This window comes from Gobio gobio (assembly GCF_949357685.1).
Source record: "Gobio gobio genome assembly, chromosome: 15".
In the NCBI taxonomy this organism is placed as follows: Eukaryota; Metazoa; Chordata; class Actinopteri; order Cypriniformes; family Gobionidae; genus Gobio; species Gobio gobio.
The window spans coordinates 14,671,774-14,686,790 of record NC_137108.1 but is presented as its reverse complement, the minus strand read 5'-3'; the positions used below and the strand labels follow the sequence as shown (position 1 = coordinate 14,686,790).

Genomic DNA, 15,017 nt, shown 5'->3' with positions numbered 1-15,017 from the left:
GCTTATAGGCAATATTTTTTTTTCCTTTGGGCTGCCGTGGCATGAAAACACTATTAAAACTTAATTTTGGAACAATACTTTTTAACTGGCTTTCTATTAATGCAATACGAATGATAACAGTCTGTGGTCTATAAGTGGCTTACATAAGTGGATTGCATTTAATAATGGACTCAGACAAGCTCAGCGGCGACTCATTTCCATCAGTTATTTTTCATTATTTGGAATGTGTGCAAATGGTTGTGGGTGATTTAAGGACATGGATACACTTGATGTATTCCTTAAAATTAGTGGACACGCACGTAAAGCTGCACATCTCAACTGCCACGTCATCAAGGATCTCTAAATTTAAAGGTATAGATTAGTGTTTGATTATGGATGGAGCGCTGGTTACTGACGTAACTGTGGTTCTATGAATGGTGGAAGATCGGCAGAGACGGTCAAACATGGTGAAAGGGTCGCGTCTCATGCATCACACCGAGAATCTTTTAGCAATTAAGTCACACGTGACTTCAACCAATGACCTGCTACATCAGCTTCTGACTACGTCACGGTCAGTCTCTTAGTCATTCTCAATCCGAGTAACCAGAGACTCTGGCGGTCTTCCACCATTCATAGAACCAGCGTTCTATTTCATAGAATAGAACCAGCGTTCTATTTGACTTGTTCCAGACTGCCAGAGACGGTCAAACATGGTGGAAGACGAATGTAACCAAGTCACGAGGATATGAAGCTCAAGCGTTCCCTGGCTATGCATGCAGAAGAACAAAAGGTAGTAGGAGCCACATTATGTATATAAAACCTTGTGAACGTGCAAGATGATGCCTATGTAGCCGCTGCACATATTTCTGAGAGAGGCACACCACGCAGTGCTGCCCAAGAAGTGGTCACTGCCAGAGTCGAATGACACTTAACAGATGCAGGCAATTCATGGCCTGTTGAACGATATGCCTCACTAATAGTGTCTGCCACCCAGTGAGCAAGCCTTTACTTTGACAAAGATGCACCTTTCCTTCCGGGCCAAAAGCAGACAAAAAGCTGGTCTGTGGTACGCCATGAAGCAGTCTTTGATACATACGGCCTCAACATATGGACTGGACATAGGGCCGCCTTGTCTTCCTGTATAAACGCTGCCAGCTGAATATGTTGGTTTGTGAATTTCCAGAATAATAATCATTCGCTGTTTGTTAATTGGCCAGAGGAGAACTGGCACCGCGACTGAGCCTGGTTTCTCCCAAGGTTCATTTTTCTCCATTAGGTCACCTGATGGGGTTTTGGTTTCCTTGCCACTGTTGCCTCTGGCTTGGCGTGCTCAGTTGGGGACACTACATTTTTCAACTAAATATCGAAATAAATCTAATTATTAAACTAAATTAACCATTTAAACTAAATTACTGATCTAATTACTGATCTAAAGCCCACACTGTCACTGTATGATAATTGAAATGAACTGATGACATTATCGTTTTCTCCAGAATGGCTAGACGGCTGAATAAAATTATGCTGCATAATTTTCCGGTTTAACGCTGTAAAGCTGCTTTGAAACAATCTGCATTGTTAAAAGAGCTGTATAAATAAATTTGACTTGAATTGAGGCGACAATACCTTGGGCTGAAAGGCTGGGTTCGGCCAAAGCGTAACATGATTGCCCTCTGGCCCCCACCTGAGACACTGCGGACTCAGTGACAGAGCATGTAACTCAATGACCCTTCTGGCTGATGTTATGGCTAGCAAAAATGCTGTCTTGATAGAAAGGCTTCTAATATCTGCCTGTTTAATAGGTTCATAGGGTGCTGAACACAAACTGTCCAACACCACATGTAATTCTCACTGGGTACACACTGCCCGTACTGGTGGTTTTAGACGTACAGCTCCCTTAAGAAAAGTCACCACTAGCCTATTTGCAAAACACAGGGGAAGAAGATGCAAAAAAACAAGCGATCGTATGTAAGCAGATGCATATGTAAAATAACGTGATCATTAACATTAAACATCATATAAATCAAAACTGTCAAATGTTAATGAATGAACTGTCAACCCAGAACGAGCTGGACTGTGCAAACAGTAGTGGTGTTGATGTTGACTCGATCTACTCCATCTGTGTTTGATCATCGTTCTTAATCTGATCTGGATGTAGTCTTTGACAAAAAACTTTCTCAGCTTTTTGTTCAAAATGTTGCTTTTTTTATGAAACTTACCCATATTTAAGTGTTGATAAAAAAAGGAATGCATGAAGCTAGAATAAAACAGTTTTTTTTGTTTAAAAGCAGAGGGTCTGCTATTTATTTTGATATATATCATGCTCAGATATTCATACAACAAAATATTCTATGGGCCATTACATTTTTGTGAAAATGATCAAAAACCGGCTGGCAACTTTTTTTTTTTAAACGCTGGCGGGGAAAGTGTGGCTGGAGAACGTCCAGAATCCAACAAGTACTGCAGGAAGTCCAACACCATATTGATAGGAAAATCACCTGGGTTGAAAGCATGATCTGTGCACCAAGAGACAAACATCTTCCACTTACGAGCGTAAGTGTGACGTGTTGAAAGTGCTCTAGCACTCATAACCGTATTCTTTAATCCCGCTGAACACTGAGAGAGCACCTTCTCAACCCAAGGGGACATATACACAGCTTCAGCCTGTCCGGAAAGGGATGCCACAGTGCCCCCTCCATCTGTAACAGCAGATCCTTCCGTGGTGGCAGGGGGTGAGGTGGCCCAGTTATTTGATAAGAGGCTGAACCAAGGCATTGCTGGCCAACAAGGAGCCACTAGAGTGAGTAGACTTAGAGGAATTAGGTACAGACGCTCTCACTTCCTTACTTGTGCACTGAGCAGCAGAAGTAAACGACCTCGCCAACAAAGCCTGAATGCCCTGCACAGCATTAGATAGCTCAGCTACCTGGTGCGATAGTGTTGCATCTGGGGTCTGCTTCTTACATGGAGGCCCCTCAGCTTTGCTGGCTGAGCGCTTGCTACCAGTCTGAACTTTGGTTTTTACTGGTGTCAAAAAATCTTGAACGACATGCAGGTTCAAATTTTGCCAACCTTTGTCGCCTAACCTCCAAAGGCATCAAATTACATTCTAGGCAAGAATCATTTAAAGCGTCCCTGAGATAAATAAACATCCCTTAAATATGGGCATCCATAAGGTCCACAGGACCTGAACATATTGAACATGAGGCAATTATAACATCTATTCCTTTAAGAAAAACAATCCTGGTCTAACTCAAAGTTGTTGGGGGTTTTTTACCACTTCGTTATTTTGGCTCGGAATTTCGTTTGTTGGAAATATGAAGTTAATTTTGAAATGCTTTTTAAATGAAAAACTTTGCGTTTAATAAACAAAATATTTTTTTGAAATGAAGACAATAGAGTGCAAAATAATTCCACGGCCGTTAGTTGTTGTCTACGGCCTTTGTTGTTGTTGTTGTGAGTGTACACAAATAAAAGAAAGTTTATAGTTATAATTATGTCTTGCACTTATCTGTATGGCTAAAAATAACGGAGTCCGAGTTGTTTCCGCTGTCATAAAGGAAAAAATGCGCGGGCGCTTTTGTCGGACAGAGGGTCTATTTAGTTTCATAGTTAGGCTATGTTTAAATAATAGCATATAACATTATTTTTTAATTAACTAATTGTCTGTATATTTAATAAATAAGAAGCAAACCAAGATCGTCGGGAATTAATTGACATGCGCCTACGTTTTTCCGTTTCCTTAACACAATTGAACAGAATTGTCAAATATTCGGGCTCATGTTATACGAGCAAAACTAAACTTTATTTTGGGGAAATAATATATTGGCCTTCTAGAGAGATGCGCTAAAGCACAGCCTGCGTAATGGAGATTCCAAAGTGCTCTTCTTTGGTCAGAACCACGGAGAGCGATCGCGGACAGGTCCGTCCTATGCACCAAGAATGTTTTACAATGCAGCAAAATATTTAAAGAGCATCAAGCTACTAAAATCTCTAATATGTAAGCACAGACAATATAACAGTATATTAGTCAGTCATTTTTTATTAGGTTAAACAGTGATTTGATAACGTTTTTAATTTAAGGCCCACCCACAATTCTGGCTCTGGCCCATCCAAAACTGGAATTCTGGCGCTGTGCCTGATTAATATAATAATAATAATAATAATAATAATAATAATAATAATAATAATAATAATAATAATAATAATAATAAGGGTTTCGCTTTTTTATTTCATTTCTGCTGTGCTGGACTATGTCGCAACTGCATCAAAATATTTCTCATACGACAGTGCCCCCCCGCCGATGACCCAATGCCCCTCCAGTAGATCTGCTCTGGGCCGACTCTGATCGAGTCTATAAAACACGAAAGCACAACAAATATATCGATGAGAATACTCGTTTAAACAGCATACACACCGGGACATTTGACTGCACATCACATTTTTCACAATGTTGATTCTTCTTGTCGTAATGGACTGTGGCCTAAATTAAACTTTTAAATAAAAGGCTTACTGAGCTGTTTAAACTGTCATATACAATAAAACAGCCTGCACAGGAAATAAAAATTAATGCAAAAACCTGCCTACCTTACCAGAGCATGTCAGCAAAGCGGAGCTTCACTCATGAACAGCTCACCGGTAAAATGACATGCGCTCAAATCACGCTCCGACATGATATTTCTTTGTACTGTAGCCTACTATACTTGTAGCCATTAAAACACATATTTAGTTTCAGTTTAAATATTATAATGTTATTTTTTAATTTCATTTACGTTGAAAAGTGAACAGGACACATAAGATGCATAATAGGCTATGTCAGAAGATATGGGGGTCTTCAATAAGTTCAATAACATTTCAATAAGTTTTATTTTGTTGAAAGCCTTTCTTTAAAGTGAATTTCGTTTTGTATAAATTGTATCTTAATTTTAATCAAATGTTTTATCAACCAAATTGCCCGGATTTAATAAATAATAAGCAAATAGCCTATAACATACAATGACATGGAGGCGGCGGCGCAGCGTGAACAACAGCTTAAAGGGTTAGTTCACCCAAAAATGAAAATTCTGTCATTAATTACTTACCCTCATGTTGTTCGACACCCGTGGACCTCCCTTCATCTTCGGAATACAAATTAAGATATTTTAGTTGAAATCCAATGGCTCAGAAAGGCCTCCATTGGCACAATGTACTTTTACACTCTCAAGACCCATAAAAGGTACTAAAGACATCGTTACAAAGTCCATCTCACTACAGTGGTTCTACAATAGTTTTATGAATCGACAAGAATAGCTTTTGTGCGCAAAAAAACCCTAAATAACGACTTATATCGTATAGCTTCGAAGCGTTATGAATCAGTGAGTCGATTCAGCGGTTTGGATGGCCAAAGTCACGTGATTTCAGCAGTTTCGCGGTTTGACACGCGATCCGAATCATGATTCGACTCGGGTCCCGTAAGAAGTCTTAAAGGTGTCGAACAACATGAGGGTAAGTAATTAATGACAGAATTTTCATTTTTGGGTGAACTAACAACAACTACTAGAAAAAAGAAAAAAAAAAACTTTAGTCAGGGGCAGCCCTAACTATTTATTTCAGATAGACCTATATTTGATCCAGCATGTCACAAATGGAGTTCTGGGTTGAGCGCGCGCTGCTGAGTGGAATGAGCTTTAGTAATTAAAGGAATCTTTTTTAAATTAAGCTGCGTGAACAACGGCTTAAATGAACTAGGCCTACTAGAGAAAAAAGAAAAGAAAACAAACTTTAGAAAGGGACAGCCCTAGCTATTTATTTCAGATAGGCCTATATTATATCCAGCATGATATCCAGCATCGTGCTGAGCGGAAGGAGCTTCAGAAAAGAACGGAATCTCCAGAAAGGCGCTCTCCACTGGAGGAAATATTACCGCTCTCACAATATGACCTAATGTAGCCTGTTTTAAAAACATAATTCAACATATAAATAATACTTTTTAATGGGCCACTTAAAATGTTTATTACAAATAAATTATTAAAATAAAATAAAAAATGAATTATTGTAAATGAACAAAAATTTGCATTGCATTTGCAATCCTTTGAAACCAGGGCCCCCAACTTCCCGCGCCCCTGTCTGGGTATGTTACCAGAGAAATAATTATTTAAATTGGGCTGAACTGTTTGCTGTATGCGTTCTGTTATTTGTTTATTCAGTATGCATCCCGGGCTGTACTCATCAACTGTGGGTTGATGTCGGAAGGGCAGATTTGCTAGCAATCAGGTGGGTAAACTACTGATTTAATGTGTGAATATCTGCAAAAGTTCCGCTGTTCATATAGTGTTCCCCCTTTTTTTAGTTGAAGAGGCACCGGTTGTAAAATGCCCGTGTGATCACGGATAGCCAATTGGGACACTTTTGAACACTTCCCTTGTTTCGCCTTGCTGCGACGTCACGTCTTTCCTCATAAATTATGTCTTCACATAGGCCCGCATCAAGTGAACTTGACACTGGGAGATCGTGAGACTCGCGTATAGACATGCCCGTTGTACATGGCACCCCAGCCCATGGCAGAGGCATCCGTGAAAGCCACAGCATGCCTGGACACCTGCTCCAAGGGCACTCTGGCCCGAAGGAACGAGGGGTCTAACCATGGCCGGAAGGACTGGCGGCAGGCTGGTGTGATGCTCACCCGGTGAGTGCGCGCTGCCACGCCCATCTCGGGACTCGGCTGTGTAGCCAATGCTGAAGCGGTCTCATATGAAGCAAGTCGAGCGGTGTTACTGCCGCAGCGGCCGTCATATGACCCAAGAGCCTCTGAAACTGTTTCAGTGGAACCGCCATCCTGCCTTGAAACGTGTTCAGGCAATTCAGCATCGATTGGACGCGCTCCTCAATGAGGCGTGCTGTCCGTTCGACCGAATCCAACTCCATACCGAGAAAAGAGATCCTCTGCACGGGGGCGAGTTTGCTCTTTTCCCAGTTGACCCGAAGACCCAACTGGCTGAGGTGTCTGAGCACCAGGTCCCTGTGTTCGCACAACTGATCCCTTGCTAGAATGAGCCAGTCGTCGAGATAGTTGAGGATGCGAACGCCCTGTTCTCTCATGGGCACAAGGGCCCCCTCTGTGACTTCCGTGAAGATGTCTGCTTCTGCCCGCTGGCGAAGGGGGAGGATGAGTGTGGTCCGGTGTCTGACCAGCCACAACTCTCCGAGCCCCCTGAGGTCCCAGAAATAAGGGAAACTGCTCTTTTAGTGACAATTTGGGTACCAAATTAACAGAAATAAAAGGAAACCAAAGATTCTCTGCCCGGCCCACCTCCGGGGGATGGAGTGGTGCGGCCACCATCTCCAGAAGAGCAGTCCTCCTCATCTCTGGGTCGCCCGTATCAGGGCAGCCTGCTTGCGCCCGGCTCCATGACACCGCTTGGGTGGAGGCTGCTGCTGCGGTGCGGGAGCGGGGGCGGACGCAGGAGGACGCAGGAGGCCGCCCTCGGCGACGAGCAGGCTGAGGCGCTGCCGGCGGCTGGGTGGAGACAGCAGCTAACCGTGTGGCATGATGTGGCTGATTGCCTCAGTCTGCTTTGTGCGGCCAAGAACTGTTGGGCGAAGTTCTGGACCGCGTCGCCGAAAAGGCCGGTCTGGGACACGGGGGAGTTAAGGAACCTGATCTTGTCGGTCTCCCTCATGTCGGCCAGACACAGCCAGAGATGGCGTTCCTGGACCACCATCGTGGACATCGCACGACCCACAGCCCGCGCCGTAACCTTCGTTGCACAAAGCGCGAGGTCCGTAGTGGTTCTCAGTTCTTGGAGAACTGCGGGATCGTGACCACCCTCATGCAGGACCTTCAGTGCCTGGGCCTGATGGACCTGCAACAACAGCAAAGTGTGTAAGGTGGAGCCTGCCTCTCCACAAGCCTGGTAGGCCTTCTCGATCAGATCGGAGGAGTACCAAAAGGCCCGGGAGGGGAGACACGGATTCCCCCTGGATGTGGAGTTAGGGCACAGTTGCATAGCAACGGTCCGTTACATGGGAGGAACCTGCGTGTAACCCTTTGCAGGTCCACCATCAAGGGTGGTGAGGGAGGAGGATCCACTAGGGCGGTTTCGGGCAGTAAAAGGTGCCGTCCACATCCTAGTGAGGTCCTCCTAAACACACAGATAGAATGTCATCTTGAAAAAGATGCAAGCTCTATCTGTGTCGCTCTTTCAGAAGGACGCTCTCCGCGGTGCTGAAGCACGCAGGGGAGGAGTCGCGGCAACGCACCCAGGGGGATAGTGCAGCCTGGTGTGCACGCTCTCTCTCTCACAAGGCGCTCTGTACCAGCCGTAAAACGGCCTTTTAGCGCTCTCCACCTAGCGCACCGTTTGCTCAAAAAGAACGCCCTGCGATCGCTCTGACGAGACGATAAAGCGAGATGGAAACCCACGCGACTACTGCAGTGCCGTCACACCAACACCTGACTGAAGAGATCCTTTCCGAAAGCGGCTCGTCTCAGTCAGGATTGCAAAGTTTTCGGTGAGTGAATTCAGGCTTGTTGACACCATGAAACACTCGGCTCTGAAGCAAAAGGTTGACTAATGTAATCACCTGTGTCTCATTTATTCCCGTGCTGCGTGGCATGAGCATCTGGTGCAATCATTGCATGCCAATGTGCATTGGCTCGTTTTAGTTACACTCGAAGTAGATTGGCTCTCGCGAGCGAGATTCCTATTCTTCGGTACTCCAACGTTGCTTCGAGAGTGACCGACTGAATGGGAAAGTAAATGTCTTAATTGAGTTTATTTTTCATCTCGGTTTTTTGTGTTTATTTAAAATAAGACAAATCTAATATTATTTTTATCCTATATATGTTATTTAACAGTTGAGAGTTCTTTAATGCTTAAATCCCAGTTGTGCAGGTGGGGCATGTTGTCACACTGCGTTACAATGAGCCCCTATTAGAACTATGATAATATATTCTATACTTTCATGAATTCTTTCTTGGTGAAATGACAGTCAATGTTCAGAAATGATTCATGTTTTTAACTGTGCTGTATATCCGTATTTAGCGATGTGTTTGTGTAACATACAGTCCACTGAAGGCAAGTTGAAAGTGAACCCAAGTGCAGTTGAAAAAAGTGAAAGTGAACCGATACAAATAGCCTATCCATGATGACTTGATTTGAACAGACTTGAAACCAGACTTGACAGAAAACTCACCAACAGTGGTTACAGGTAACAATACTCAACATGGGAACAAGGCAAACATGAGGGGTTAAATACACAAAAACTAATGACTAAACAAGACACACCTGTGAACAATCAAGACAATGAACCAATAGGTGTGTTCGACATCAAATGCGGCTGGATGCAACCGATCGGCGAGAGTAGCCACATGCAGGCGGGGAGGAGCTGCAAACGGAGACATGACACTTTCTGCTTCCTGCAGTGACGCTCACGCTGTGTTTGCATACTTTATCACAGCTGAAGTGAAATAAATGCAATATTTGTCAATACACAGATGTTTCAGAGACATTATTGTCATGTAATACTTTATGCACTGCTTAATACAGCTTGTGTTTGTAAAAGAATAAAGTTCAACATATGAGCCTACACTATCAATGAAGTGGGGTCTACGTTTTTATCAGTTTTATTTTGATAAACATGACAATATAAAATCGCGCCTACATGAAAAGAGGTTTTACTGTTATAAAAAAAAAACAGATTTGTGAGCATTAGTGGAACTGAAGGTTTTAGAATAAACACGAAACTATTAGCCGACTGCTCTCGAATCGCTCTCACGGTAAGAGTTGATGCCATACGTCACTGTCACGTGGCGTCGGCGCTGTCTCAAGTCGGACAAAATTTCTAACCGGCATGCACTGCTTCAAGTCAGCCGCCGATCGGTCTGTGCATCGCTGCATCAAGTCGAACAAGCCTATTGACAGAACTGAACTGAGAACACACCTGACTAAATCAACCAATGACAACATGACACACGAGACTAGGGAAGCACATGACATGATCACATGAGGGCACAATGGAATCACATGACAAACCACACTCTAAAAACATTTACTATGATTTACTCAATTTTTGTAGTACATTTTAAAGCAGTGAAATCAATTACATACACCGTTTGAGCTGAGCAAATGCAAGTAAAAAAATCAAGTAGATCTGAGTAACTAAATTTGGTACATTTACAAATAAAATTGAGTAGAGAAAATTGGGGGAAAAACATTTAAAAGCCAATATTTATGAGTAATATTAACTCTTATAGTATAACTTTAATATTAACTTTAATTTCCTCTAAACCTTTGTAAAATACTCTATAAAACCACACTTATACGTTACATGACATTGGCCTTTATTGTCGATGAATACAGCAATACAGCATATATTACAGTAATATCAATGTAAAAAAACTTAAATATAACTGTAAATTTGAGACAAAATTAACTGTTGGATTTTTAGTCAATTATTTTGGTATGTTCAACTCAAAACATCAAGTAAATGATATTCAGAGATTTTATTAACTTAATAAAGTTAATTATTACTGTGATATTTACTAAGCCACTGAATTATTTTTTAGAGTGAACAAGACAATGAACATGACATGAACAAAACCCAAACACACTGTGACAGTTTGTCAAACTCAAATTAGTATATTTTTAATTATTAAAAAATACCTTTATTTTATTTTAAAAAGATAATTGTATTTTATTGACAAAATATTTTTGTTTCCTTGGATATTTTTTTGTTATATCAGAGAACATTTTAAGCTGTAATTTGGTCGTTACAATGTACCCCACCTATTGGGCAAGTTTTCACATTTCACTTCCATTCTTTTGGGGTAAATCAAGAAAAAAGTATACACCATATTAATGAAACAAAACCACATAATTGTACTAGACGTGTGAAATTAATGTGGGAAAAAACAAATACTCTGAACCCCAAGTGGATTTACACAAACTGAGAAGGTCAAAAAGCGTTAGGTTATGTGAGTGAACTCATAGGTCAATCTGAGTTGCATTGTGTTCATCGTTGGAAGTATACTGGCTGTGTGTGTACGAGTTGTGTGTGTGCAGTTAATGGAGTATGGTCTCATTTGAGTGAATGTGTAATGTGATTTATGTGTTTGTTTGTTTGTTTGTTTGTTTGTTTGTTTGTTTGTTTGTTTGTTTGTTTGTTTGTTTGTTTTTTATTCTCTTTCCTTTGTATTTTGTTTGAGATTATGATGTAACTGGTCAACTTTATTATTATTATTTTTTTTTTTATATCTATTGATTTGACATTGTTACATGTGACCACTTGATGTGTTAAATTTAAGTTTTGTGAAAATTTAGACTTTGTCTAACGTTATTTTGGCTAGGAAGGTGTGATAACCCCTCTAAACTAATGGGTACCCTTCACTGTAAAAAAAAATCAGGTCTCCAATTGAAAAAGTTCTAGTGACCGATCACATCTAAATGTTTTAGTTGGCCAAATTGAATTTCTTGAATTTTAATTGAATTAAATTGCATCAATTCACAGAAATTAAATTTGGCCAACTGAAAAATTTAGATGTGATCGGTCACTAGAAAAAGTTAAATTTTTTTACAGTGTTGTTCACTGAGTGATTTGATACTATTTTATTTTCTGTCACCTGAATGCACATGTGTGGTGAAGGGAATACATTAGTGTAGGTTTGAAGTGCGTAGTGAAGTGGGTTTATTATTGCTCCCTGCATATATTTTTAATTGTTGATTTAAATTATATTTGTTTTATTTTATTTTGTGGGGTTCATTAATTTATTTTATTCTCTTTATGTTGAAGTCAGACCTATTCCCATCGTGTTTTATATACTTTATAAATAAAGTTGTTGTTTTTTAGTTTTTTTTTTACATTTCACATCTCTGCTGAATCTTTCTGGGAGCGAACCTGTGTCCTATTGGACCATTAGTTCCCTGGGTGAAATTCCCAGGGTGGCGTAGTCGGGGTTATAAGGAGTCTAGGAAGGTCTGATTTACCATCTTTAATTATACTTGAGTCCTAAATAATACAACAAACCTCCTGGTCCCACATTAGCTTTTTAAACCCACTGAATGTTCCCTTTTATAGAAAGTGTAGCTTTTAAACCCACTGAATTACTTTAATTGCTGCTTTAGATTTTTGAACAGCACTATTGGCTATAGCGCACCAAAATGTAACTCAACATTCTCAAAATGAGACAGCAATACACATGAAACTCCAAACAGGGACATCTAAATGGATTCAAGCTCTAATCACTAGCTTATTATGGTTTCAGTGTTTAAAGAGCCCAGGATGTCTGTGAAAAGCCTTGTCACCCCATAGCATTATAATTACAGCCACAAAGTAAGACTGCAAGAAACAGCCTGATTATCAGCAGCATTTTCTGCAATAATTTTCTCACTTAGGAGCAACACGAAACCTCTGCTGTCCCCACTATATTGACACTCTAAAATTATCATTGTCAAAAGTCAGTGTCAGGCTATAGTGACATGGTGTGATTTTGATGGTGTCTCGTCTGGCTTTTTTACAGCGCCAACATTTGCTTCTCTTTTCTATAATCCCCACTGTTGCCGCCAAATCCAGCATTGAAGTACTCATAGCCAGAACACACAAAACCACTAATAGCATGGGAAAACTGCCTAAGACTCATGCATAATTGATGCCGACCAGCTTTCAGAAATGCATAAGAAATGGAAACCCTAATACAAATTTGACGTATTGGGCAATATCCTATCTATTTTATCATAGCGGACACAGAACAAGCCTGCAAATGCCAAAACCCACAAGCACGATCTTCTACTAAATGCCACAAAGCATGCAGGGGGAACGTTAGCCCTGCGGCCACTTATCGGGTGTGTGAGGCTGAGGGAAAACAGGTCATGGGGGGAGCAAAACGTCAGGATTTCACAGTACAATTATTTAAAAAATTTCCTGAGTGCAATCGTGCTCCAAGGCTTTTTTCACAATCAATGTGTGCAACCATGGGAGTTGAGAAGAGCATTGCGGCATCCCAAGGCGGGCTCAACAGACACTATGATGTGAGATTTAGGTCAGGCAGTCAAAAGACAAGAGAGAAAGTAGCACACACATTGAGAGTGAGTATCTAAACAGGGGTTGATGCCATACTGTGAAACGTTGCTTACTTATTTACTCCCTGATCTCCCTAATGCATTAGAGCTCATTTAACAGGGTGAAATTTATACACTTATATTGTCCTGTAGATTCTAGATATTTTAAAACATGATTGGCCTTAAAATTGAGGGGAAAGCAAACAGAAATTTTGGACAGCACTCTCATGCATCCTGTCCACATGAATTCTGCTTTTAGGCCAGGCAGTCAAATGGTGATGGAAATACCTCAAAACTTCTGGGAAAACCTGTGTAAACTGTCTCAGCATGTGAGCCAGCAATATATGTACAAAACTCTGATTCAGACATCCTGACAACAGCAGCTATTTATCCTCGGTTCCATAATCCCTTTCTGCTTCATCTACAAGTGGCACATAGACTCTTCTGAACTTTAATTGAATCAGTGTTGATATTATGAGGTATTAGTACAAAACTCAAACATCTGTCTGCAAATAAAACCTAATTTTACTAAAAGAAGCTATGATCTATGCATAAACATACATAGTTTATTCAATTTATTTATTTTTATTTTGTTTTCCATATAATACAAATTACACAGGTAATGGTAAACAAATCACTGGTTGCATTATAGAGAATATTATTAAACAATATGTTGGAATTCACAGGGATTTTCATTTTGCTCCAGCTGAGCTAGACTGAATAAGAGTCAAAAATGCAAACAGCTTTACTGTTGACAGTATAATAGCTTCTACTTAATCTGTTCTGCTTAATTACCCATGACCCATGATTTTCCAAATGTGTTCCCTTTCCTTCCAAACATTGATTACTCCCTGCTGCTTCTTTATGACTTTCACATGAATCACAGAAATGATGCTTTGAAGAGAGATTACATACTGCATAAGGTAAACAAGAGACATATGGTTCCGTCAATCAGAACAAACAGAGCTGATTGGCTGGAACTTCCTCTAAAATGTTACGTTTTTGGGCACTGGAAATGTATTTTCTGATAAACATGGTGCCAGGTGTGAGCTTGTGGAAGTATTGTTAACTGTTTTAAAAAGCCTTAAAGAAATAAGCAAAATATAAGTTATATAACCTTTCCTGTGTCACTTGCTCAGTACAGTAGCAAAAGAGCTCTCTCCCTCAACCAAACTAAACACTGTTTCTCATCAATTTTCTGCCCTTTCCCCAGTCACCTTCCCCCCAGTCTCCAAACACTCACCAGCCCAGAGGCGAAGAAGACAGCCAACAGAGCCAGGCAGGCACCCATCACAATGAGGAGCAGAAAAACAATAAGTGGATGCTGCTGGCTCATGAGATAGTACGAGTCATACAGCCAGTCTGGGGACCTCTGTCTACGGCCACGCACACCTCCTCCTGTTACATCTTCTCCTGTCCGAGAGCCCCTCTCCAGCAAGTAGCTCCGCTTACGCATGGCCTCCCTCCACATGGAGCTGCAGTGGTGCTCCCCTCTGTCGGACGGTGGCTGGGGTTTGTGAGGGTCGCGCTCCTCCTCACACAGGTCCTTCAGATGGAGCACTGACGCTCGGGCTGTGGTGCGCGACCGGTACACCGGCAGGATAGCTTCCATTGTGGAGCGCAGCATCGCTCAGGCAACATGTTGAACTGCAGACTGGAAGAGTGAGAATGAAAGGAGGCAGTGTGTGTGTGCGAGTATGTATGTGTGAGGGAATAAAAGAGAGAGAGAAAATGGGAAGAGGGAGGGTCTGGATTGAGGCAATGAGAGAAGGAGAAAGCAAATGTGAATGAGAAAGACCAGACAGGGATGGAGGGGTGGAACGAGCTTCCTATCCAGATGATGTGCCAGGTTTGCCAAAATTAAAGGAATAATTCACCCCCATTTTTTTCATAATTTACTTATCCTCAAGTTGTTTCAGCCCTGCATTATTATTTTCTTCTGTGGAATACAAAATAACTTCTAAGGTATATGTCAAAGCCTTTGTTTTAAATGCAAGGAAATGGACA

General features: G+C 41.2%; 1 protein-coding gene across 1 annotated transcript in view; it reads right to left on the bottom strand.

The window, feature by feature from the left end:
- adcy2a (adenylate cyclase 2a) overlaps window positions 1–14,637 on the bottom strand; it is a gene marked incomplete at its 5' end in the record, with an annotated part of 286,803 nt that extends 272,166 nt beyond the window's left edge. The window contains one exon of the mRNA XM_079837559.1: window positions 14,254–14,637. Coding sequence (XP_079693685.1) covers window positions 14,254–14,637 — 384 coding nt within the window. The remainder of the gene's footprint in view (window positions 1–14,253) is intronic.
- Between the last annotated feature and the right edge of the window lie 380 nt (window positions 14,638–15,017).